This window comes from Pithys albifrons, chromosome Z (genome assembly GCF_047495875.1).
Source record: "Pithys albifrons albifrons isolate INPA30051 chromosome Z, PitAlb_v1, whole genome shotgun sequence".
NCBI classification, from domain to species: Eukaryota; Metazoa; Chordata; class Aves; order Passeriformes; family Thamnophilidae; genus Pithys; species Pithys albifrons.
In genome coordinates, this window is record NC_092497.1 from 50092699 (window position 1) to 50119924 (window position 27226).

General features: G+C 37.4%; 1 protein-coding gene across 1 annotated transcript in view; it reads left to right on the forward strand.

Moving 5' to 3' along the window:
• GAK (cyclin G associated kinase) overlaps window positions 1-27226 on the forward strand; it is a 74823-nt gene that overhangs the window by 21432 nt on the left and 26165 nt on the right. Inside the window, exons 7-19 of the mRNA XM_071579871.1 lie at window positions 492-581; window positions 4245-4380; window positions 4981-5093; window positions 5637-5748; window positions 8474-8597; window positions 15558-15607; window positions 15698-15846; window positions 19367-19489; window positions 21230-21363; window positions 22559-22753; window positions 23289-23406; window positions 26118-26197; window positions 26551-26744. Of these exons, the coding sequence (XP_071435972.1) occupies window positions 492-581; window positions 4245-4380; window positions 4981-5093; window positions 5637-5748; window positions 8474-8597; window positions 15558-15607; window positions 15698-15846; window positions 19367-19489; window positions 21230-21363; window positions 22559-22753; window positions 23289-23406; window positions 26118-26197; window positions 26551-26744 (1618 nt within the window). The remainder of the gene's footprint in view (window positions 1-491; window positions 582-4244; window positions 4381-4980; window positions 5094-5636; window positions 5749-8473; window positions 8598-15557; window positions 15608-15697; window positions 15847-19366; window positions 19490-21229; window positions 21364-22558; window positions 22754-23288; window positions 23407-26117; window positions 26198-26550; window positions 26745-27226) is intronic.

The following is a 27226-nucleotide window of genomic DNA, read 5'->3' on the forward strand; positions in this document are numbered from 1 at the left end:
AAATTCATGCGTGCAGTTTCTGATACTGTTAGTCTCTGTAAACTCCTCTGATTTGGAATCTGTCATTCATGGAGAACAATCCACTGGTTTCTGGAGAAATGATGAGGTTGTACCATTGTCTAGTATAGTCTCTGCAAGAAGGTTAAAAGTTCTCTTCAGGGATCCATAGCTTAACTCTTTGGGTATGTCTGTACTGTCTTCAAGTGAGATGAAAAATGAGAGGTGCACACAGCAGTGTGAATTCACTGCTTGGTTAATTGTTGGTTTTTCAATATTTTGTTGCCCCATATCAGGTGAAGAATCTGGCACTTTTCCTTGTTGAACTTGATATGGTTGGTGATTGCTCAGCCCTCTTACTTGTCCAGGTCTTTCTGAAATTAATTTTCAAAGTGACAATCCTATCTCTTCTACATGGAGAGCTCTTTCTTTGATTGAATGTTATTGGAGCTAATTATTCAAGATTCTGTTTCAGTAAATTCTGTCTCCGGCAGATCACAAGGAATACAACGCCAATGTATAGGACACCAGAAATGATAGACTTGTATTCAAATTTTCCAATTGGTGAAAAACAGGACATTTGGGTAAGAATTTTTTCTCTTGCTTACCACAGCTGCTTATGTCATAGTGGAACTGATTTTTGCAGGCTTTTCATTAGTTTTTGGATTAAATAAATCAAAATACCAAAATAAATGTAGTGTCTTATAGTAAAGCAAACTTAAATACTATGAACTCTGTATCTAAGTATTAAAAGATGTAGTATTCAACGTTTTCTCCCAGATCTAGCTTGACTTCCACTGTGAGAGGCAATGCTGAGCTTCTTTAGCGTTCAATAGAACTGTTGCTGAGTTGGAGCTTGGCACTAGAAACCCAGAATATTTAGAGTCCTAAGATTCAAATTCTTGCCTTTCATGCTCTGCCATTAATGTAGTCCTGGGGCTGCCTATTAGCAAGTTCAGAATGGTTATGTCTAGATATTTCATCTGTGTAACTTACTAAGAGATAGCAAGGATGAGAACAATGCAGAGATCATTCATGCTTTGCATAGAAGACATGATAAATTGTTAATGTTCACTAAAAAATCTGTAGCCAAAATTAAAGGTAATTATTAAATCCTCAGTTTACATTTTCCAATTATGTAGTACTGCAGTACTGAGGTTGCTCCCCAGTGAGATTGTGCTTAGGGATTTAGTTAATTGGATGTTTTTTATGGAGCCCGATGTCAAGCTGCAGTTGCTACCTGTATTGGCAGTGTGTCAAAAGACAAACTGAGAAAATGAAGTATTGGTGTTTTAGAAGTTTTTATTTGGAATCTCAGAACTTCATGCAATTTCTTAAATTAGTTACAAGATATTGTGGAAACTCTTGTTCAGATTCAGCAACTGTTGGTGGGTTTTTTGTGGCATGTGAAGAAACACCAAGTAAAGTACATTTTACTGACTGTTTGGTCACTTCACATGCATGAAATATTGGCAATCTGAGCCAGAATCACATCCAGTTAAACACAAAGCTAGTAATTTATGTAATAAAGCCTCACTCAAAGGGGCAATTGCTGTTTATTTTTTTTACTAGAATAATTCTGTATCTGTTAGTAGTTAAATGGTGATTGTCTCCTTTTGTTTCTTGGGAGGATCTATTTCATTTACCATGCCTTTGTTGGAACATGTTCTGTGTGTTTTCTTTATGCTTTGGATTCAAGGAAGTATTTGGCAATAGCATATAGCCCTGTCTCAGGAAGCAGGGTTGTAGTTTGTGTTTGGGATATAAACAAAGCAGTTTTCCAAAGAAAGCAAATACAGTGAGTAACACTCATGGTTGCAGTCTGTGTGCTTGTCACTGTGTGAGCTTAAAACCATGAAGGAAGTAATAATGTCTTTCTTAGAACAGCAGTACAGATATACCCTCCCACTTTTGAAGATTTCTGAAAAAGCAGAAAAATTGGATTTGGAAATGTTTGTTAAGGAGCAAAACTTCCAAGTTGGGTTCTCATTACCAATATTTAGTAAAAAGTCTTATAGTCAGTGCAAGACATCTTGCAGGTTTTAATTCTATGTGAGCTGGACAGTCCTTTTAGATTTTATGCAGATTAATTTGACTCTGTTTTGGTATAATATTTGTGTCATCCTGCATCTGTACTGTGGAACTTTTAAAGTGTTCTACTTATTGCCTGAAGCTGGTCAGGGGAAAAATAACAGTATTCTTGTTCGTTACAAACAATCCTACCCCTGCCTTTCATCCATCCTCCCAGTCCCCAAACGCTACATCAACCCTCCAGAAACTTCACTGTCCCTTTAAGGCAGGTCAAAAGTTATTCCTAGTTATTTTTGGTCACTTTGTGGTGCTGCTTTTTTGCCTTTTGGCAAGTGAGTGCTCAGACTGACCCAGGCAACTTCTCTAGAGTGACTGTACAGCTTTGGGACAGCATCTTGGGGACTGAGCCTGTCTGTTAAGTGTGTCAGTGCTGAGGCTACAACTGAAGTTGCTTTTTAAGCAAGTTGACTGACAGTCGGCATTTAAAATACCCAAAATCTCTCAGAGTTACAATCCTAAGTTACAGATAAAGCAGAGGAAATGAAAAACACTCTAACAGTTGAAGCAAAGATCAAATCTAAGTGGTCTCTACACTTCTCTGGGTGCAGCTGATGGCCTTGGTGCTTGTCTCCCCTGCTGCTTTCTGAGGTACAAGATGTCTTGGGAGTAGTTTCATTCCTCCAACTTAATTATGATCTGCCTTACTTCTTTGTAAACAGGTGTTTCTGTGGGATAGTAGATGATAGTTGCTGTATTCCCCTGCTGGATTAGCATGGAGTGTGTGATGCTTCAGTGTATGTATTAGAGAACTTTCTTCAACCGACTGACATAAATGTGCACATAAATAGAGAACTAATGTGCACTTTATTTCTGGCCCTGGACTGAGAGACTCAGTAAGTGTTTTGTAGTAACTAAATCCGGGACCTTTGAGATTCCAGTACCATTCAGATCTTTGAAGCTGCTCTTGACAACCAAGGGCAGTTGGAAATGGTGCACACAGAGGACTGGAGGCAGTAAGCAGTTTTTGTGGGTAACATCTTCCCGGGCTTGTTTTTTTTTGTCAGGGCTGCTATAAAAGCCCATGTGCTTAAAAACTGAACTGGGGTTCAGAAGAATCTTTGAGGAGAAATTTTCCAAACTTGTGCAAACAGTTGCTTGGAGGCATTGGATGCTTTATTATCAAAGTTTTATAGGTGAGAATGGAACATGTTTCTATTACAGTAGTATTAAATATAGTGGCAGAGATATATATTTTTTGAAAAAATAGATCAGTTTATGTTTACTTCAGTTACAGATGCAGTCATCCTAGCTAATCCATAATACCTGAGTTATTCAGACATGAGAATTTAAAACTGACTTCTCTCTGTTTTGGCTGTTCCCTTCTCAGATAGCACAAGTCTCAAGCTGAATACATGGAGGAACTTCCAAGTTCCCCAGAATGTGGTAGTCCTGTGTTTTGAGGATTGAATGAACTTGTCTGAAAATGATCTTTAGATTTTGTTACAAGAGTTGAATACCCATCTCTTTGTAGGAAATAAAGGAACTTTCATTTTGGGCTTATTTTTTTCAAATCTTTTGCTAAAGATGCATTTTGAAGATGCTGTTGTGTCCCCCTAATATCATTTAAACAAATTGCTTAGCACTTAAATGCTCACCTAGCTGTTGTGTTGCATAACAGAATGTATGTGAGTTAGAAATAAAAGAGACTAAATTCTGTCCTCACAAAAAAATAGTCTCCTTGCAGCACAGGATGAAGACACAGAACAAGAATTCTGGACCTTTTTGTAAGAACAGTCCTGTTCTTGAACGTATTCAGTGTTGAAAGATTACTTGTTTTTGTATGCTGTGAAGTTTCTAAAAGGGATTTCTTGTATGACTTCTGATTTTTTTAAAAAAAGACAGGAATACTTCTCAAGTAGCTGGTGATAGGATAAGAGGAAATGGCCTCAAGTTGCATGAGGGAACATTTAGATTGGATATTAGGAAAAATTTCTTCACTGGAAGGGTTTTCAGATGTTGGAACAGGCTGTCCAGGGAAGTAGTTGAGTTACCATCCCTTGAGGTATTTAAAAGATGTGCGGATGTGGCACTGAGAACATGGTTTAGTGGTAAATTGACAGTGCTGGGTTAATGTTTGAACATGAGGATCACAAAGGTCTTTTTCAGCTTACACAACCCTGAGATTCTAAGCAGTATTTTTGTGTTTTTCTCTGTAGGCTCTGGGCTGTGTCCTGTACTTGCTGTGCTTTAGGCAACATCCCTTTGAAGATGGAGCTAAACTTCGCATAGTCAATGGGAAATACGTTATCCCACAAAACGACACCCGCTATTCTGTGTTTCACAATCTTATTCGTAAGTTTAAAGTGTTATTTAATTTTGTGTTTCTATGGATATGTGTTGGTATTGACAGTGTTGTCTTACTGATAGTTGAATATTATTGATATGTGATGGTAAAAAAGGTGAACTGCAACAAATTCTCGTTTTAGTAATAAGCCTAATCTATTATCAAAAAAATTAGGATGTGAAACTTGATTTTTAGTTCTATGCCTGCCTTGCTTAGTATCTGAATTAATCCATAGGAATAACAGTGTTTTGATTTAGTTTCTTTGAACTTGCTTAAATTCTTTTAAATTTCAAATAGATGACTGGAAAATTTAATCATAGTTCCAGAAATGTATCCAAATACTACAGTATTAGACACAAAGTTACTTCTGTGGTTCTTCATTAATTGATCTTGAATTATACTCTTTGAAATATTATTAATGATAAATAGTGAGTCTTTTTTCTCATAGGTACCTGCTAAGAAAATGATATTTAGTCAGGGATTTAGCAGTTGCTCTGCTCTCTTCATGTGTTTGCTTATTGCACTGTTATGCTCTGAAGAAATCATTAATATCAGCAGGGAGAAAGACTCTGAAGAGTTTGTTACATTGTCTGAATTTCCTTTTTTAGGCTCCACTTTGAAGGTAAACCCAGAGGAGAGACTGTCAATCACTGAACTTGTGAACCAGCTGCAGGAGATTGCAGCAGCTAGGAATGTCAATCCTAAATCCCCCATCACAGAGGTAAAGTCTCACAGGAATATTAGTAAGTTTACTTTCTGTCCTCTCTTCTCCAGTAAGTGTGCATTTATTAACAGATTTCAGAGCAAGTCTCCTGTTTCTTTTGAAAATTTCACACTAATTTATTTAGAAATTCAGTTGAATTGATCTGTATCACTTCTATGATCTTTGAAAATATGCCTTTTAAAGCACAGAGACATTAAAGGAGACTGGTTGTAGTTCGTACTCTTTCTTGAGAAACTTTTCATCCTCTTAGTTTATTCTTTAGTTATGCTAGTACTCTGATATGCTGTGTTTAATCATAATTAACTTGAACAGATTAATACATGAAGGCTCTGTCTACGCTAGCTTGAAACCCACTTAGATTGTCTCCCCTTCAATGCATAATTTGCACAACACTGTCTGTGGGTAAATTAGTATATCTTAACTTCCTGACTTTCTCCTGGGGCTCAGTTTGCTTGTTCTCACCAAGTAAAAGTAATTTGCAAAGCATAACAAGTTGACAAAATTAGCAAGAAAATACTCAGTGAGCATTCATCTCCTCAGCTCCTGGAACAAAATGGAGGCTATGGAAACAATGCTCAGCCTCGAACATCTGTGACCTCTGTTTCGCAGAACGCCAAGCCGGCAGGGCAGCTCAACAATATGTACAATGCAGGTATGTGCAGAGACAGATATCATCTTTGTGTAAGAGCAGTTGCATATCTTTTATGTGGGAGGGGAAAAATCATTTGGGGGGCTGAGATATTTTACTGTAGTACTAGCTTTTTGGCATTTATATAATTGCTTCTATCCTTGTATTATTTTTTTGCAAGGTTTGGTTGTATGCTGAAACATGCATTGCTGGGCAATATAAAAATGAGGTTTCCTATGGAAAATAACTTAAAATGTGTGCTTGAACTGTAGAGGCAGGGGTGTTGACATAAGTGAATTAAAACTTGATGAAAGTGTGGATACAAGAAGCAATAATATTCAAAAGAACGAGAGCTGTAGAGAAGGTAGTCTGAGTTACGGCAAACAAGTGAAAATTGCCTAGTTAAATCCCAAACTTATTTAATTCAGTGAAGCAATAAAATTTGCAAGTCAGTTGTGTAAAGAACACCATATAAGAGGAATTTGAATTTAAACTGTTAAAAATCTTCCAAGTTTGTATTTTAATTGAAAATTGCTACTTTGTGTCAGGAGTCACTGAAATCAGTACCTATCCTGAGTTTGTGCACAACACTGCATCTTTTGTGTACAGAAGTGACAGCTGTCTTGGTTTTACAAGAACTATTTAACATCAGCTGTGTTAGAATTAAAAAGTTAGCAGCTGTTCTCTGGCATTTCCTTTAACTTTTTGCTAAAATGTGCTTTTTGTCTAATGGCTGAGGTAGCCTAATGCAGAAATGCAGAAGCAATTGCAGGGATTTGGACCATGGATCCAGAGTAGTTCATTAATGGTAGGGAGTAGCTGATCTCATTTATTTTAGCCTGAAGAAAGCTTGCATGAGGAAGCAGTACTCTCATAAGCATCTGAGGTCCATCTATCTCCTTTTCTGTCCTGGCCAGAAAGACATTTGATTCTCTGTGATATTTTGAATTATATCAGGCAGTGATCAGAACCTAAAGCTATTTAGTTTTGCAACTGCCAAAAGATTCATGTCTGACCACCTCAAAGGGAAAAAGCAGCAGCCTAAATTCAATTGAGTTCAATTTAGTCAGTAATTTCAGGAATAGCTGTAGCTGATACTGCTGTGAGCCCAGCTAATTATGGGAATGTTCTGCAGGAAAGACTTCACGAGATGGTTACACTGTAGGACACCAGTGATGAGGAGGAGGAATTGTAGTTCCTGCTAAGATAAAACAGGGATTGAACTAGCAGAACTAAATGAAAACAGCCAAAACATCTCCAAAATGACACAATTAAAAGCTGACATGACTATTCTGAAAAAACAGATATTCCACAGTACACTCAGTTGAAAATTGGAAACAAATGAGAAGCTTTATAGGCTTATTTACATCTAATTTCTTACTGTTTTTTCTGCACCCATATTAACTACCATATGTAAATGTGAAACAGTCCAGTTAATACAGATGATAGCGAGGGACTATTTCATACTGTATTCAACTTTCCTTTCAGTTTGATATTTCTTGCCTGATATTAATTGTGCTGACCTGTCAGTGTGTCTTGGGTTGAGCTGGCAAAACGTCAACTGTCCAAGACAGAGTGAAAAGGGAAGAAGAGGGAGAGGGAAAAAAACCCTCTAAACCTGGTTTATGCTGAAAGTAACTATATGTATTTATACAGAAAAGAGAAAACTACAATATAACACACACTTACACAAGTTATATATATATATATATATAACAAGAAATAACCTCCCACTCCCCAATTAATACAAAGTGTCTTACTTTAAATCTATAAGTACTCTAAAAGACACCCTGCAAGAAAGAGAAGGTATAAAACCAAAATATTTATACTTCCCTGAACTCAAACAAAATGCAAGTAGCGGCAGCAGGAGCAGGGGCCTAGCATTGTAGAAGAGCTGTGGCACATTCTTCTAGTGCTGCCATGGTGGAACTGAACAAGCCACTCCCACACACTGGATTTTACCCCTTTTGAGATGATGTAATATGGTATGGAATACAACATTATTGGCTAGAAGAGGTCAGCTGTTAGCTAGCCCAGCTCAGCTCAAGTCAGCTGACAATGCCAGGCCTGGTCTGAACTTTAAAGCCTAAATTTAGGCCTACTTTGCTAACCCATAACACAGTGAGACAAAGTATATTTATGTTCTAGGGGAAATGTTAAAACTGGGTAATATTTATTGAGTAATGTTATGTGTCTACGAATTTCTGTGGAAGAATCCAGCTCCTGAATGTACTTGTAATCCAACGTCAGTCTGGTCATCTGTGTTGTGCAAAAATGGCTACTGTTTGTTGTATACAATCACATTAATAAAAATATTGTGCTGTGATGCTGTGCTATCTGGGTTGTTGTGCTTAAAAAGGAACTTAACTATGCCAGCTGCTTTTGAAGCCCTGCATTAAAACTATCTACTGGAGATCATTAAGTAGATCTGCTAAGGAAAAGCTACACTTAAAGAAACTGATACTAAAAAAAGGCAGTATTTTGCTGCATTGACAATAAGAAACATAGGCCTTACTTCAAAAGTTTTTTGTCTTGTTTTCTCATAAATATGAACAGCAAATTAAACAATGTGTTAAGTACTTCCTGACTGTGTAGGTCATAGTTAAGGAGAGCTTTAGAACTGTGACCCTTACAGCAATGTGTAGCCTGTATGTGCTATGACTTCCGGCTTTATAGGCAATGTACTTTAATTTATATCCTGGAATGGGCTCTGTGATAAAGTAAAATTGTTTTTATTGAACTGCTCTAGGCCTGACCGTTGCGGAATGTGACCAGACGTATGGAGGGTTCTTTGATATTCTGAGGGGTGGAACAGAGCGATTTTTCACTAACATTAAGGATACGTCTTCTAAAGTTATCCAGTCTGTGGCCAAGTGAGTAACAAAAAAAAAAAATTGTGCTTATATGGGTTCTAAATGAAGGCTTAGGAGCTTACTCCAGAAATGATAAATTCAGCATAGTTTCCAAGTTGGAGCTCTCATAGCTGGTAGGGATTTTATGAATGATACTAATACCAAAGTTACTTAGGCAGTCATGTACTAGAAATGAGAAGGTTGCAGCAAAAGCCTGTCCATAAGTACTGCTTACGTTGCTGTAATTTAAGTACCTGAATGCTTATGAGAGATGAACAGATGGGCACTGGAACATGGCAGAGAGGTATGGAATAGGACTGTCATTGTTCAGAGTGAATGAATCGAATTAGTAGACAGGACCTTTGTTAATAAGAGAGGAAGAAGAAAGAGTAGAGAAAGGTACAAATCAAAGGAGTTGGATGTGAGAGGGGAAAAAGGCCTTAAGGGGAATAGTGTATAAGATCTGCAGTTTAGCTTTTAAGTGGAATGCTGTGTCTTCAAGACAGTGTGAGAAGATCTGCACTGTTTGTCTCCTTTGCCCTGAATTGTATGGATGAATGCTTTCCTCTTTAGATGTATATGATTTCAGACACCTAGTGTGTGATTATTTTTTCATCAGGTTTTCAGCCCCATTTCAAATGTTTATCTATGATCAATATTAATCAATCTGTATGACTTACATGTTTTTCTCGTAATAAAATTTTATGCAGTGTTAAGGGGTTTTCTTAGCTCCAATTCTTATTAGAGGTAAGTCACTACTGAATAATATGTCTGAACTAGAGTCTCATAAGAAATACTGAACCTTGTTCCTTACTGAAGGCTTTGTGCCCCTTTAACTGGGCTGCCGCTTGTGAAATCTATTGCTTGACATGTAGGTTTTTCCAGTTTCTGTGTGTAACTTGTACATAGTACTGCTCTGAAGTGTTTATAATATTCAGGTAAAGTTAGATACATAGATACTGTGCACCTACTTAACCACTTCAAGTGCATTTTGAACTGTTTGCTCTTACACTTAGTCTGTTTAAACTTCCTATACATGGTTTAGAAAGGCCAGGTCCTCTATTTTTTTTAAAGGTTGCAAAAGTTGGGGAGATTTGGTTTGCCCTTAAGCTTTCTACAGAAGAAACTGGGACAGTGGCATCAAACTTTCCACCCTGGGGAAACCACGTGGACTCAGAACAGGGAGTTAAGGGGAACAAACTGTTGTATGATGAAACATAGTTTTGACAAAATTATAAGCCCTACTTTCCTGTGGTTATGTATTAAGAGTTTACAATGATACTATATTTTTATTGTACACTACATGCTTCTGAAGTACTCCTGCACTTCACTGTCTTGTACTCTTTTCTCCATATGATTTTCTGGGTTGTTGTGCCTCCATCACTCAGTTACATTTGAAGAAGCTTCCTCTTCCTGCTCTTGCAAGCAGATTCTTTCTCAAAGACTATTGGAAGTTTAGTAATTTTTTTGAATTTGTTGTGCTGTTTTCCCCTTTTCTAGTGGTGGATTAAGACTGTCTAAAATTATCTTCTTAATGCGAATGGCTTAGTCTGTGCCTACACTTTATTTCTGTTACCTAGCAGGTGTGTGTAGCTTTTTGCTTTGTGTGATTTCCTTTGCTTTCGTAGTAAGTGTAGTGTGCAAGGAATAAAACAGTATGTCCAACCTCATCTGCAGAGCTCATCTAGCAGCTTCAGAAGTATTGGACAATGAGTCCTTGCTGTCTGAAAAGATTCTGCTCAGTTCTCATGCTCTTTACAATTGTTTAGATTATGGTGACTGCCCGAAATAAGGCTTACACCTATCTTAGAGTGTGTGTGATACTTCTCAGTTGCTAGTTAGTGTTCTGTGGCTGAACAGAACAGCTCAGTTCACGGATTGTGGAACTTAGTAAATATTAGTCAAAGAAAATTTCACTACTTTTACCTCTTGTTTGTTTTAATTATGGAAAGTCCTATTTCGATATTTAGTAAAACTATCTTGTAAATATAATTGTTTGACCTTGGTTTTGGTTTGATTAGGTTGATGGAATGAGAATTTATAATTAGGTGACTCCTGAACACCACCTCTGACATAACATATCAGACTATCAGATTTTTATTTCCGTTCTACGCTACCATAAAAAAACCCTTTGGTTTTGTGTAGGACCCTATGTCTTCATGCAACTACTTTTCTGTGTTCTTGTGTTACCCAAGTGAATTTAGTCATTGGGCTGAGAAGTAGAGAAAAAAAGGAAGGAATGCACGAAGTATGTCATTATACTAGTGAGAACCAATTACTTCAATACATATTTTCCAGGTAATATTTAATCAATACTGGTAGAAGAAACACTCTCCACTTGTAATTTGCCTATATTCTTTAGCAGCCCTTAGTTCTGTAATTTTCATTCCTTTGTAAGCCTGCCATGTATTTTGAATCCTAACTATATTTAATAGTTCATTGAAATGGCAAAACATGAATTAACATCATCAATACTTAGTGTTCTATTGGACCTAAGACACGGTCAGGTCCTTTAAGCATTTAACATTTTTTCAGCTGTGGAGAGCCCTATGACGTAGTTTGTGCGTTCTTAGACTGTTTCAATCAAGCTGAATTATTAATTCTTTGTTTGCATCTACTGTAGGGCGTGTCTCTTTCTGTCATGGTCATTCTCTGCTTTCACAAGCTTGTCTTGTGGCTACCGCTGATACAACAGTGATGTGAGAATATCCCTTCTACTGTTGCATTCTTGACTGCCTTTCCAAAACTCTTCAACCAACACAAGAAGCAGACATTCTGGACCAATTGAAATGTCTCTTCCTTGTCATGCATCTTCCCCACCATACTTAAGCACTCCTTGTGTTGGAGTCTGCCATCTCATTAGGTAGGGGTTCTCCTTCCTGCTTGTCGTTACTTTTCTGAATTGTGGAATTATTCCCTTTGTCTGCAGACAGACTTCTTTCAAACCCATGAGTTTCTCTCTTGTGAAGCTTCTGTGCCCTTGACCAGCTTTCATGCTTATTGAGGTCTAAATCCACACAGGTTACAAATGCCTTGCCAGAAACCATAGCTAAATGTTCAGAGTATCTAATCTTCACTGGTATTGAAAGCAGCATGCAAAACTTACCATCACTTTTCCTTTGCTTTGTCAGAACAGTCTCTTTCACTGAAGAGATTATGATGTAGTAATCTGTGGAAGAATTAGCTGCCTTTTATTGCCAACTTTCTTTGCCTCTAAGGTAATTTTGCTTCTGCTTTAATGCCGTGTCAGTATCATGAATCTTTGTATTACACTAGGTAGTTGAATGATTAATTCAGTTTCACAAAGCAAAACCAAGTGAGAACAGATTTATGTGAATTTCAGTGCTGCTTTTCTTCATGGCTTTAAAAGAATTAAACTGGAAATAAAGGTGGTATTTAGTTAATAGATTTCTAATCTTGTAAGTGTACAAATGTCTGGAGGCAGATTGCTTAGTTTTGGGGCATTATTTAACTGAAGATAATGGTTTATATACTTACATTGTAGCTGTGCTGCTTAGTGTGTAATTCTTTGTTCTTTATCATCTTCAGCTAATAACACAAAGTAACTATGCACTGCTGTAGAATTTTGTTCTGTATGTTAATTAATTTATTTTGTGAATTTAATTGTTAATTTTAATGTAATTGCTTTTAGCTTAATTTGCTGCAATGATCTTCTATATAATTTTAAACTTTGAGGCTGTAGCATCATCTAGTTCCAGCCCCTGTGCAATGAGCAGAGGCACCTTCCATAGACCAGGTTCCTCAAAGCCCCATCCAACAGGGCAGGGAACACTTCCAGGAGTGGGGTATTCAATCCAGTGTCTCACCACCCTCACAGTGAAGAATTTCTAGCTACTATCTAATCCATCCCTTCCCTCTCTGTTTAAAGGCATTTCCTCATATCCTATTACTACATGCCCTTGTAAAAAGCCCCTCTCCTGTCATCTTGTAGGCCCCCATTTGGTACTGCAAGAAAACAACACATGCTTCCATATGGAGACTAGACTAGCCTAGTCCAGTCCCACTAACCTTATTGCTAAAAAGCCTTGAAGTAGCCTGGTATCATCAGAAAAGTGACTAAATACTGGTGTTGTATCACACATTCCTATTTAAGCATATAAGAGCCTTAAAAGCAGTGGAGTTTTCCATATTGTATCATAGGCCAGAAACCCTCTTTGCAAATCTGTTTTTGTGCTTTGCTTCTCTTATCACCTCCCGGTAACATTGCTATGTAAATGAAGTTTCTGCTGTTAACAACGTGGAAAGAAATACCTTATTTATGATTTGTAGTTACAAGGTTATATCTTGAAATATGTAAGAATGCTTACCAATGTTAAGAAGCATTTTTTCACCTTCCTGCTATTTAAAGAAATCTCTGTTACCATTCTGACATATAAAACACTGCACTGTAAACAGAGTACTTTGTGTTCAAGTCTTAGTACTGAAATAGCTCTGAAATCTTCAGAATAAAGTTCAATGAACTTTAAGGACATGGTGACATGTTCTGGAGACTCCTAAATTGATTAAATGAACACAGGGGTTTTTTTCCCTTCAAAACAGCCAGCTGGAGTTGCCTGTGCTCTGTTACAGACAGATTAACTGTGTTCTTTCAGAAGTGTGTGTATGGTAAGATCCATGCTTCTAATAATGTGGAATTCTCGTTTAGACAAGTGTAAAACCCAAAGCTGAATTGAATGGTGTCGCTAGTAAGAAGTCAGTATCTGAATGTCTTGCAAAGGAATGGGTATAAGAACTGTTGGGGTTTTGGCTCTTAATGGTTTTGCACTTCTGTTTCCTGTTTCTGTTTAACCTCGGTGTTAAAGCACTGAAGAGATAATGGTTCCTTGTTTTTCAGCTACCATGTTCGGTGGTCCTTTATCATGATTTCAAACAAAAAGTTGGTATTACTGGAGAGACCTACATGTTTTCTTGCTTGAAGCTCTTGGGTGTAAGCAACAAATAGCATTTGATAGTTCTTAATTCTATAAAAGGCTATGTTCATCACATGATTAGCCCTGAATGTAAATTCCTTCCATAATTAGTCTGCAACAATATTGCTGCTTAAGCTTACACGAAGTATCTCCTTCCAAAGTGCAACACATTTTGAAATAGTCACTATTTGTCTACCTCCTTATGCAAAGTTTTTCAAAGCTGAGGATTTTTTTTAGTGCTTTTGTCTAGTGAGATTCAAACTTCCTTGTGGTGATTTCCATTTGAGGTAGAGGATCATTTTCATTGTTAGGACACTGTTTATGCCCATTTGGCATAAATACTGTGTGTAATGGCCTTCCATTCAGAACAGTTTTTGCCTTATCCAAAATGCTCCTTACTGTCCTTCATTCAATAATTTTTAATCAATCCCTCTAACCTCCTTCATGTTCACTAGCAAGGAGTAAAGTATCAAAGCTTAATGTTCTTTTGGTGTTTCAAAATTGGAGTGCAGTGTCCTGGGTCTGCTCTTTTAAGCAGTGTCTTGAAATGTTGTTGGAAACTCTGCATTCCTTAAACATGCATCAGTGTTGTAGTGACATTTTGATGTTCTGGAGTTAATGTTCTACTGAGGTATTTAAGTTAGGAATGTGTAAGTTAAGGTTGGTAGGTGAGGTTTGTTCTTATTTTGCCAATCCAGAAGTGCAGACCTGTGTAATTATACTCAAGGGTGTTGGCCTGGGTCTCTTCAGGTTTCTTTTTTCTTGAGTGTTTTCATTCTGCTACATAGCAGATACCCTAGAAACAAAAAAATAATAGTGGTCTTAAATTAGTAAATTATTGACATAATGTGGATGATAAGGTAGAGATGCAAGAAAGGGACCTAAATAAATAAATTTTCAAAAAATCACTGGGCGATTACTTTTTTAAAAGGCTGCACTTTAAAGCTATGCACTACAGGTGGGTAATGGTTAATGCCTGGTTCTCTCTGGGAGTTTCAAGAGTGAGTTTTTGGAGAAATTATTTAAATGAGGAAAGCGATTCAGGTACCCTTTATGCTGAGAAGCACATTTAGCACAGGTAGCTCGATGTGTAGCTGCAGATTGAGCTGTGGATGGGAGCCTGAGCCAAGAGGCCAGGAACTGGTGCTGACCCTTTGCACAACAAAGGGCACAGGGAGATGTAGCCCAGGCAGGAGACCAGACACTGAGACAAGCAGGAGCCAGTGACCCCCCGACTTGAGTGGGCTTAGACTGTGAGGGTATAGAGCCCAAGGTTTCCTTTGTTTAGGGCACCTCCTGGGAGGCACTAGCTCGAGCCTGTGATTCCGTTGCTGCACCATGATTAATTACTATAAGCTTATAGAGGTCTGAGACGTTGCTGTGGGAAACCTGGGGTTGATTGAGTGAGGAAACCATGTCTGAATGCGAGTGTGGGGTGTGTAGAGAGTGGGGTAAGGCTCCTGTGGGCTCACTGGAGCTTGCCCACTGTGAAGGGTCTTCAGTCCTCGTAGTGACAGTCTGGTGGTGAAAATGTGACTGCCAAAGTACTCCTGAATAGTCAGACAGGGAAGTTTACTTAATTAACACTATTTATATGGAATCTGGATATTGCATAGCACATCCATCTGTGCCAGATAGTAACATGCCAGAGTTACATAATTTTAAACTTTGAAGCTTCAACTAATAGTCTTTATTTTAAGCATTGTGATATTCTTCATTAAGGTGTTAATGCATCCTCATTAGACTTTCAAATTGATACCCTACAGCAAGTTTTTATCAGTAAAAGCAGGGGCTAGAGGAGTGAGTTAAACATTAATCGTGTCTACAAAATCCCAGAGATAGTTTTAATGCAACTGATTTAAATGAGTAACTGTTCTAACACAATATCTATTCTGAAAGCTCTGTTCTGAAAACCTTGAAGTGTGAGGTAACAAGCCTCAGATGGAAAGAATGAAATATTATTCCTGGTGGTGGGTGTGGCCTGAGAGACCTGGCTTATGGCTTGAATGATTATATTTCCCAGTATTAACTTCAATGTGTTCTGTTTCAGTTATGCAAAAGGAGACTTGGATATATCATACATCACTTCCAGAATTGCTGGTATGATAGCGTTGTCTTTCTTAAGTGTAACTTCTCATTATTCTTGTTATATGAAAAATTTCACCTGCTGTTTGTTCTGTCTTTCTTCAGTGATGTCCTTTCCAGCTGAAGGTGTAGAATCTGCTATCAAAAATAACATAGAAGATGTACGATTATGTCTGGACTCTAAACATCCTGGCCACTATGCTGTGTACAATCTATCTCCAAGAACATACCGGGCTTCAAGATTCCATAATAGGGTGTGTATATTTTTTGTGTATTTCTGTAAAACATCGTGTAACAAAATGTCTTGATTATGTCTTCAGCTTTTTATTGTAAAATATGTGAAAGAAGGCTAATCAAAAAGATGACAAAAGAATAATAATTAAAAAAAATAATAATAAACATGACTAAAGAATAAATATAAACAAAAGGTCAAATAGTAACCTGTGTTCTGCTTGTCTTTGCTTTAAATACAAACTTAACTGATTACAGACTAATCTTTAACCTTTACGACTAAAGTCTATTCTTCCTAGGCTAGTGATATCTTTGAAAACATGTCTAGGTACCTTACACGTTTCAAATTTAGATGGAGAATACTTAATGTAATTAAAATCTTACTAATATTTCAGTCTCTCCTGTATTCCGTCATCTTCCTTTATGGAGGATGTGGCGACTGGTTTGCATAACACTTTCACTGGACTTTGTCTTGTGCTGTGTCATTTGACTCTGATATTACTCAGCCATAGCTGACTGATTTTGGTACTGTCTTCAGTATTGTTGCTTAGTCAAGCCGCTGTTAGCCTTTTTGGAAATTTCTTTGATACTAAAATGAAGACATCTGCCTAATTAGTAACAAAGTAGCGAGAACAGCTTGTTAGCTGCTGAGATACTGGATTTCAATGTCTGTTCCAAAGTAAACCTCAAGTGTCCTGTAAAGAGGCTCAACAGTGGCGACTGCTATTTTGTTGTGAATTGTCTAGTACTGGCCACATTAAACCTCACTGAAAGTCTGTAGTGATCGTGCCCCTTTCTTACTAGACTGTCTGCCCAGAAGAAAGTCTAAAACCATTATTTGTTACAGGAACTCCCTTTTGGGTGTTACTCTGCAGAGCTATCCCTAGCATTGCTTCAGCTATGATAGCTGGCTTAGCATGTCAAGCTGAGATGTATTTAATGTGTTCAGTCTAGTGCTATCACTTCTTTCCTTTTGTTTCCTTGTAAACTTGTAGACAAGATCAAGTGTTGTCACACCTGAAGAAAGTCATTACTGCCTTTTGGATGGATGCAATCAGCTTCTTTATCTGCATCTGGTTCAGTATGGGGTTCAGACAGAGGCTATTCAAGATAGAAGGCAAAGCTTAATCATACATGATTATTTGTAGCAAACACCTCAAAGCAAAACATTCAGCAATGCTTTTTAACACCAGATTGCTGGAAAGTCTGCTGAGGCTGATGTAGTAAACTGATTATTCCTCATACTACAAAGCTATAAATCTCTGTGGGATGATAAATTCCATGACTGGGAATTACTTTACCCTGAAAATTGTTTTTTGATAATACAAGTCTGAGGTGTCTATACACTGATGTTTCTGATGTATCAGTGCTATAAATGGTAATATGAGCACAGCTAAACCTACCTGTGATCTGAAACTGTTCTTGTCCACATTTATCTTTTCGATATTAATGTTGTCTTATGATCTTTGTTTTGCTAGAAAGTATTAATAGGTCATAACTTGTCATAACATTGTAGGTTCCTGCTTACTTTATTGTCTATGAGTATTGAGAAAGTCTGTACAAAGTATTCTCCTCTGGTTTTCATGTGGTGTTTTTGTGAGACTTGGTTGATGTCTGGGCTTAAATCGTGACTCAGTGGAAGAATCATATTGAAGCACTGTAGCTTCAAACCAGAACACAGCCTACAAAAGCATGTACATTCAAAAAAGTAAAAAAGTACTAATTTTGGAGGGAATTTATCACTCAGAGACTAGTTTTATTACAAGATGTAAAAAGACGTAATAAAACTACATTACCTTCTGTTTCTTCGGCTGTATTTTAAGCTCAAAGTGTCCTCATAATTAGTGGAATGATGGCCAGCACACAACCTTTCTGAGCAACCTATTCCAAGCAGGACTCAAAACTGGCAGAGAAGACTTCAAAACTACCATTAATTTTAATGAAGAACTAAGAAGTTTGTAGAAGTTCCGTACAGACAGCAACCAAGTCTCACATGGCTGCTCTCTCATTTCTCACTAGTAGGATGGGGGAGAGAATCAGAAGGGTAAAAGTGAGAGCTCTTGGGCTCAGATAAAGACAATTTAACAGGCAAAGCAAAAAGTGCAGGTGCAAGCAAAGCAAAACAAGGAATTATTTTACCACTTCCCACTGGGAGGAAGATGCTCAGTCATCTCCAGGAAAGCAGGACTCCATGACGTGTAATGATTACTTAGGAAGATAAACGCTATCACTGTGAACATTCCCCTTTTCCTTCTTTCTCTCCCTGCTTTATATGCTGAGCATGATGTCCTAGAGTATGGAATATTCCTTTGGTCATCTGGTGTCAGCTTTCCTGGATGTGCTCCCTCCCAGCTTCTTGTGCACCCCCAGCTTGCTTGCTGGTGAGATGATGTGAGAGGCAGAAAAGGCCTCAGCACTGTGTAAGCACTGCTCAGCAATAACAAAAATATCCCTGTGTTACCAGCACCATTTCTAGGACAAATCCAAAACACAGCCTCATTTAGTTACTATGAAGAAAATTACTCCCACCAAAACCAGCACACTACTGTTGTAATATTTGAGATGTACTGAAGCTCATGTTTGAGATGTATTGAATCCTGTGGTGAGCAGGGAGATAAAGGATTTCTTAGCTTTTATTTGTTCACTGGTGGCTTTGCATAAGCTTTCACTAACAAAGGAGTATTAAATCTTTTGCAAAGTGGCACTTTCTGAAACTGCCTTCTTTTTTAATTAAAATACTAGAGTACTGTGGAAGGTATAGGAGATTTTGTATGTTTGACTGTTTACTTCAGCCTTTTTTCCTGTGCTTGGTGCAAACCCAGTATTTTGTGATAATCAGTTTAGGTAGCTCATCTCAGAGTAAACTCTGAACTCTTTGTCTTTAACTGTTTATCTGTATAGGAAAACATGTTGATAGGAAAACTTGTCTGTGACCTGTCAATTGCAGTTGAGATTAAAAACAAAAAAAAAGCTTGCTTTGTAAGTTTCTTCCTTGGTCTGAATGTATCTACTCTTTAGGTGTTTCAAGTGCACCAAGGATCAGGTTTCATATACTGCATTGTTACTGGACAGTTGATTTTAAGGATATGCACTCTTAAGTAGTGAAGCTGATTATTTGGTAGTGGTTTTTTGTAGCACTAATTGCAGAAGGAGTAACTTAACCATTGGAGATCTTTGTATAAAGGAGAAATACCAAAAGAAGCCTAGTTTTCTAGGGGTTTTTTGGGGGGGAGGTTGAGTTGCCTAAGTTGAAGGTGTTCTGTTTGATTCCTTGCTCTAAGAATATTTCAGACAGTAGTCTGAGTTGTTTATACTTCCAGTGCAGCAGACTTGTAGGCAAGACTGAAGTTGTATTCCATTTCATCCTATTAAGTGGTGTTTACGCTTTGTTGAGACTACTTTGCTTGAACACCTCGCTTAATTTCAAAATGAAGGTGGCATTAAAGTGTGAGATTGCCTCTCACAGTGTGTGCTGTGCAAATGTATGTGACTTAGTAATCTCATTTCTCACATCTACTGACAGTCTCATCTTTCTCATTGCAGGTTTCTGAATGTGGCTGGCCAGCGAGACGAGCACCAAACCTTCAGAATCTTTATAGCATATGCAAGAACATGCATTTATGGCTGAAACAAGACCAGAAAAATGTTTGCATTGTGCACTGCCTTGTAAGAAATTGGTTTAAGTCCAAATGCTTTGTTCAATAGAGCTTTAAATTGTGAATAAGGATGCTAGTATCCATTTAGTTGTGACTGTTACTGGCTTTCTCTACTGAGAAACCTGGAGGCAGTCCCTTACTGCTGTGTCTGTAGAGAACTTGCATTAATTTTCTCCTAAGGGAAATCAGTAGGCTAATGTATTCTGCCTTTACTTACATATAGAATGAGAGGCGGTACATCAGAGGCATTAAGGCAAAGTAGCCTTTGGGATAAAAAAAAATCTGCTCTACTCTTTCTGCTTTTTGTCTTCTGAGTGACAGATGGGTGTACACTGCATTTCCCACTACTATCCATTTAGAATGTAATCTGTAACCACAGAACCTCAGCAACTGACTGTAAGACTTTTCCTTAACTTGCTTCACCAGATTGCTCTGTAACTTCCACTGTTCTCTAGAGTATTATTAACTTTGGTATAACCAAAAAAGGTAATAAACCCCTATAGAGCCACCTCATGTCAAATATTGTGGTGGGAGGAATGAATTTTAAGAAGAGTTACTCTTCAAAATTGAAAAATATGAGGTTACTCTTCAGTTTGTGTAAGGGAATTGCATGTGAAATTTTAACATTCTAATTTGGCCACACAGTAAAAAGAAGAATATGATCATTGTGGCAATACTTCCAATGCTGCTGGAAAGCACTCAAGACATGTCCTTTGATATGGTAGAGCAGTGCATAGGGAATACCACTATCAGAGTTAAAAAGAGGATTTATTAGTCTGCCAAACCATACTTGTGTGTTTTGCACTGATTTGCAAGGAAAAGAAATCCGTTAATGTCGGTTTCTGAAAACCAGTATAATTTTCAGTGCCATTGTGAGGTTAGGTGTCTAATTCTATGTTAATGTGATTCTTCTACTATTTCAGTATGACATGATTGGTGCTCAAGTAGATAAGAAACAGATGTGATAAATTAGCACCAGTTTTTGTAACGTCTTTCCTTTGAAGTATTTCATTTAAGATACCTAATTCCTTTCCTCAGATGTGAGGGAAACTTTTGTATATCTGTGGCTGTGTGCCATATGTGGTGTGAAAAGCATATACCAGAACTATTAAAAATGAATGATAAAAATTCTGTTCTACTCTACTAGCAAAAAACCCTTGAGAAATCCTGTTCTGTCAACCATTACCTCTTTTGAATCTTCTGTCTCTTTTAATACAGGGATGAATCTGGGATATGTATATAGGAATGATTCTGGAAGAAAGGTTCAGTGTTTCAATCTCCTTATCTTAGTTTCATGGCAAGCTATCAGTTTCAGTTAGTTTGAGACAGAAGACTAAAGAGTTTATTGTGGTTTAGTTCTTCTGAATCTTTGTACTTGTCTTACAGCAGAAGTCCATGGTTGTCAGCCAGAAATAGTACTGAACTGGGGTTTTAGATAGCAGCCAGGAAACAAACATGAAAAATGGGTATTAGTGATGGTAAAATGAAAAAGATCAATTGAAAATTTCAAATAGTGTTAGACTGAAGTAATCATTCACACTTGAGTGAGCAGACAATGTGAAGGACGTTTTGTATTCTGTGGAAATGAAATGAAAAACTTTCCCATTGAGATACAAACGTCAAATGTAATGATGGCCCAAGACCTTGGACTTCATGATATTAAACAAAGAGATAGCATGTTCTTCGGAAACTTGGGTAATGCTTTTTCCACTAGGTTTAATAACAAAGTACCTTCTTTTTTTTTCCCCAGGATGGAAGAGCAGCATCTGCTGTTGTAGTTTGTTCCTTTCTGTGTTTCTGTCGCCTCTTCACTACTGCTGAAGCTGCAGTTTATATGTTCAGTATGAAACGCTGCCCACCTGGCATTTGGCCTTCTCATAAAAGGTACTGTAGGGTACTGTTAAAATAAAAGCATTCAGAACTGAATAACTGCTTTAGAAAAATAAATTATTTCAATAATGTCAGTGTTTGAACATGTGTTTTTCCAAGTATTGTGCTGTATCATGAATAGACGAATTCTGAATCTGAATTTTGGGAGCCTGTAAGTTACTGATTATGTTCTTATTAGAAGTGGTTCAATTATAACCTGTAGTGAGGAAGTGTTAGGAGCAAAAACAAAGGGTATGCAGAGCTTTTGCATGCTTTTTAAAGTTTTAGATCCTCTTTCATGTGTGCCTTATTCTGTTCCCTAGTTTATTACAATAGGTTTTATTGTGTCAGAACACAACAAATTCTGTGGAAATACCAATAATTATTTCTGTCAATTGGTTAAGAATGCCTAGTGCTTTTTAAAGGAGTTCATGCAGAGGTGACTCGCATATACTTTGACAAATGTTTTACACTAATTCTTTGATTTAATTTGATAGATCTCAGAACAGTGAAGTCTCAATAGCAAATGTCACTGATAGGAAGGGTGTTTCCTACCAAAAGGATTAGATTGTGAAGGGCAAAAAGTAAAGTAGTAGTTCCATATAAATAACAGATTATGCTGTTGTATGGATTCACTTTGTGTGTATTTAAACGATTCTCTACAAGGTAATTTATATTAATGAGAACAAATTTAAAGCCTGTAGGAAGGTTTGAGTGATCCACTGTGTGCAAGATACAAAATAAGAAGTTCTCTCAGTTTCAGGCCTTTGAAAAGTGTGGCTAGTTTGTTTTACAAGTATGTAAAGCTGCAGACTTAAACGCACTGACTGGAGCTGTCTGGAATATGGAACCCAGATGCAGATGAGTTCATCTGTAAGGCTGTATTCTATTTTCTGGGCAGTATATTTTTCTACTGTGGTGCAGCCATCCGACTTTCATACAGAAATTGTGTTGCTGTCCTTAAATGAGAGGCTGACTAGGGTTGATAAATATTTCTCTATGTTTCTATTTAATTTTTCTATTGTAACATTCTATCAGATTTGAAAATCTATTCACTGTAAGTGATGTTAAGTGTTCCCAGTGATTTACTGTTAACACTCGTCACTGGCTCATTAGTGGCTGTATAAGAACAGAAGTAACTCACCTATGTGTTCACTGATTTTTTAGAATTTTGTTCTCTGACTAAACGAGTATCTTTTGGTTTTCACAGATATATTGAATACATGTGTGACATGATGGCTGAAGAACCCATTATTCCTCACAGCAAGCCCATCCTCATCAGATCAATTGTCATGACTCCTGTTCCACTTTTCAGTAAGCAGCGGAATGGCTGTAGGCCTTTTTGTGAAGTTTATGTGGGAGATAAGAGAGTAACCACTACCTCCCAGGAATATGACAAAATGAAGTAAGTACAGGTTACAACTTGCTTTGAAACAGCATGTTACTTTTTTCTAGATTCCTCTGTCCTCTTTTAGCTCATCTTGAAAGGTAAATGAGGGGAAAGAGAATGTGGCTGTTACAGCAGCTTGGATCTGGTCTTGCAGAACAGTGGGGATGATGGTTGGGTGGCACAATGGACGCTGCAAGACAAAGGAAAGCAAGACCCTCCTACCATTCCATGTGATGTAAAACAATGACCCCTGATGTACATGTACTGAAGAGAGAATCATGTCTCAGCTGTCTCCTCCAGGCATGATACCTGTAAGGTGACTGCTTCATAGCCCCTGTACAGCTGTAGTGTCTGCACAGGAACTGCAAATGATACTGACAGTGCTAGGTGTAGGTAATCAAAGACAGGAAAAATGACAGAATACCCAAGTTCTTCTAGCTTTCTAGCTACTGAAGGCCTTGGGGAAAGCAGACTAAGCATAAGATAATACACTATTTATTTTTTTACACTTAATTAACTGTAGTTATGTTTCGGGTTTTTTTTAATTTAGGGAGTTTAAAATTGAAGATGGGAAAGCAGTAATTCCACTTGGGATAACAGTCCAAGGAGATGTTCTGATTGTGATCTATCATGCCAGGTCAACTCTAGGAGGACGACTACAAGCCAAGGTAATGACAAATTTAAACATGAGGACTTGCTTGTTCGTGTTGTAATTTTGTATCCTATGCATAATCTACTAAGTACTTCACTTTATTTGCTATTCTTTGTTCAAAGAAATGTATGAGGTTTTCATACACTTGTGAATTCAACCTTTTTAAATCTTCTGAGTATGTCCATTCTTAATGCTGAACATGCAGATACTTTGGTAAGCATTTCTAGAAATCACATCAGTAGTGATAATTAATCTATTTGCATGGAAAACCTCTAGCTATTTTTTTTGAGGCAGTGATTGTTATCTGTTAAATTGCACAGTTGTGGTGGATTCACCTTGGCTGAATGCCAGATGTTCACCCAGCCACCTCAGCCCTCCCTTTCCCAGAGGAAAGAAGAAAAGTAAAAAAACCCATAAGCTGTGAGTTACTATGAGGCAGTTTATATTTTATGCAGAAAAGTAAAAGCAACACACACACACACAAAGTAAAAGCCAACAGTAAATCTCTACTTCCCACAAGCAGTGATGAGTGATCACTCCTCCAAAAAGCAGAGCTCCAACACAGCAATGGTCATGAGCAGGTGGCCGTTACCAGAGAGAGAGAGTGAGTATCAACTCCCCTCCTTCTTTTATATCTGGGTTGTTGTCATATGGTATGGAATACCTCCTTGGTCAGTGTAAGTCAGCTGACCTAACCTGTGTCTCCTCCCAGTAACCAAAACATAGGCCTGTTCCCAGCACTTCTCTAGCTACCAATGCAGAAACACAGCACTGCAAGGTTCTGGTGAGAAAAAAAACTTTGCCTCAGCTAAATCCACTACAATAATGAACCAGAACCTTTTAACTCTATGCACACAAACTACAAATAAAAGTGAACTTTCACACAATAGAAAAGTGAAGTTCCAGGAACTGCAGTACAAAATAAGCTAGAAAAATCAGTGTGGTTTTGTACTCTATTTCTAAAGCCAGGTTCAGTTTTTATAGCTGATTTTTTTACTTGTCTTTGTTCTAATAGGGAGAATGCATATATCCTTTTTTAATTCAACTATGGATACAAATGTGTTGCAAGATCACAAAAAACTTGCTAATGAAGCTTGTCTTCAAATGTCTTAAAAAAGAGACAGGAGGCATGTTCTTTTTTTCTCCAGATAAGTAGCTCAAATTAAACTTGGAAATCCATGTAAAAGATAAGGGATAGTGCAAAGTTTGGAATAACTTAGAACATTGGCAGTTTGTCAGGCAGTTTCTGCACGTGGGACAAACATGCATATTCATACATAATTACTATTACTGAAATGAATTGTTTCCCCTATTTTTTTCTACTTTGTGAGTTGGAAGGTATCAAATCATGTGATGCAGAGGTTCAACCAGGTCTTCCAGAGCACCTTAAAATAGAAAGCCGAGTTAAATGATTCCTTAACTATTGTATGGTTCAAGGTCATCAGGAAAAAGGCATACAACAGGCAAAATTTAGCCAAGGTTAGATTGTACTCCTTGGACAATCTTGCTTTCATTTATGATAGGGTTTCTTTGATGTGGTTTTTTGGGCATTTATTCTCTGATTGGAAAAGACTAGAATCTTCTCATCCATCAGCTATAATGTGAGCAGGACATTGTGAATGTCCTCTGCTTTGTCACAGGTAATTTGAGAGAGGGTTTATTTTGTCTTGTAGGAAATGTCTTGCATAGCAAGGGATTAAGAAAATGGATTTAATAGGATGTTTAGGTTATCATATGTGGTTCAGGGTAGGGGTGGATGGATGAGAGAAGCTCTCTCCAGTATTCCTGTGTCTTTCTTGTACTGAGGAGCCCAGCACTGGACACAGGACTACAGATGAGACAGGTACTGAATAGAGAGGAAAAATCACCTCCCTCAGCCTGCTGTCAGTGCTTTGCCTATTACTTCCTTGCTGGTTATGATATTCAGTAAATGCTCATTTACAAGGAAAGCTTTCATAATTCAGTCTTCTGGACTATTAATGTTTGACTTCTCTGTAAGGATTGGCAAGACTGTTTCGCATGTGTTGTAACTAAAACTAGGGAACAAATACATTCTGGACTTAGCAGTGAGCTGTAGTTTGGATTTGTGCAAGACCAGAAGCTGCGTGAGTCTTCTGTAGTAGCATTTTCTGGATGCTCACATTCTGATGAGACATGGGAAAGTAGTTCTTCTGTCAAAGGAAGAAAGAGTTGGGAAAGTTGAATGGTTAAAATGAGTCAGCTCAGAAGAGGCCTAAAATGCTGTCTGGAATGAATGGCTGACTTGAGAAGTTGCACAGAAAAAACTCTGCATGCTTAATGAAGTGTTCTTTTAAATATACTACATTGAAACTGTTTTAAATCAACTCCTTTATATGTGACATATGTTTCTTGATTAGTGTATTGCGCAATGAGTTTTTCTGAATGTATGTTATTCTGAAAAGTAGCAAAGGTCATACCATTTCAGGCATCAGAACAGGATCTGTAAATACATGTAACTTCGATAATCTGTTTTGAGGTTAGTGATGAGGTAAATCTAACTCAAGGTTTTTTGATGTGTTAATAATAGATCTATTCATGTTTGTCTCAAAATATGAGTATACATGGAATTAAATGGAAATTGTTGCAAATCAAACACTTTACAGTATTTTCATACTGAAAATGCTTTGCCTTATATTCAAGGCAGAAAACTGTGCATAGTGTTCTTGTGGGTTTATGCTCTTTTCCTGTATTTCTTGTTTTCAACAGATGGCTTCAATGAAGATGTTTCAGATTCAGTTCCACACAGGTTTTGTGCCCCGAAATGCTACAACAGTGAAATTTGCCAAGTATGTTGATGCATTTTTGTAGAAGACTGGAAATTGTCTTTGAAACTGTCTAAGCTGCCAAAAATGAACATATAGCAGGAAGGAAAAATAGAGTCAATGATAGGCAAAGCAGATGACTTTGATTGCAATAAGATTCTTTTGTTTTCTCACCTCAAGGAAACTGAAAGCTTTGTTCATGATACAAAAAAAATCATATACAAAAGGAATACCTGTTTAAAATGTATAGGAAAAGTTAAATAATACAGTATGTTTTAAGTCTTACACTAATTGCTTTGAAGTTTTGTTCTGTACTACAGTAAATCTAATCCAGTTAGCCATCAGTATCAAGAATCTACTTGCATGTGTCTTTACAGGTACGATCTGGATGCCTGTGACATACAAGAAAAATACCCTGACTTATTTCAAGTCAATCTGGAAGTAGAGGTGGAACCCAGAGACAGGCCTAGCTGTGAACAGTCACCATGGGAGAACATGAATATAAAGGGACTGAATCCCAAGATCCTCTTCTCCACTCGAGAGGAACAACAAGAGATTTTATCAAAATTTGGTAATGAATCCCTTAAAAACTAAAGGACATGATGAGGTTTCCAGTGTACTTAGTGTCTGAGGCTTTCTTTAGTTTCTGATGTTCCATTAAGTGAAAGAAATTTAGAACATGGTGTTTTGTAAGTATCATTTAAAAATGTGCATTTTATGAAGGAGTTTAAGTTATGCTGTCCTAATGGGGTGTAATTATCCTTATCTTGCCTGTACTGTGGTTACATTTGCTTGCTTTAAAGCTATGAATATGCCATCTACAGGATTTTAGCATATGGAATTGCCACGCTCAGGATTTCTAGGCACAATGTCCTGAAAGAGCTTTATGTGGCTAAACTGGCACCAGTGTCATTTCACTTAAAATTGTCTGAGCATTCCTCACAAATAGTATTAATTAAAAATGTTTTAGTCAACATTGGTGTAGCCAAGTACTGTTGTAATTCAATTCCTCAACTTTTCCTAATATATTCCAGTAGACTTTTTATTTTGATT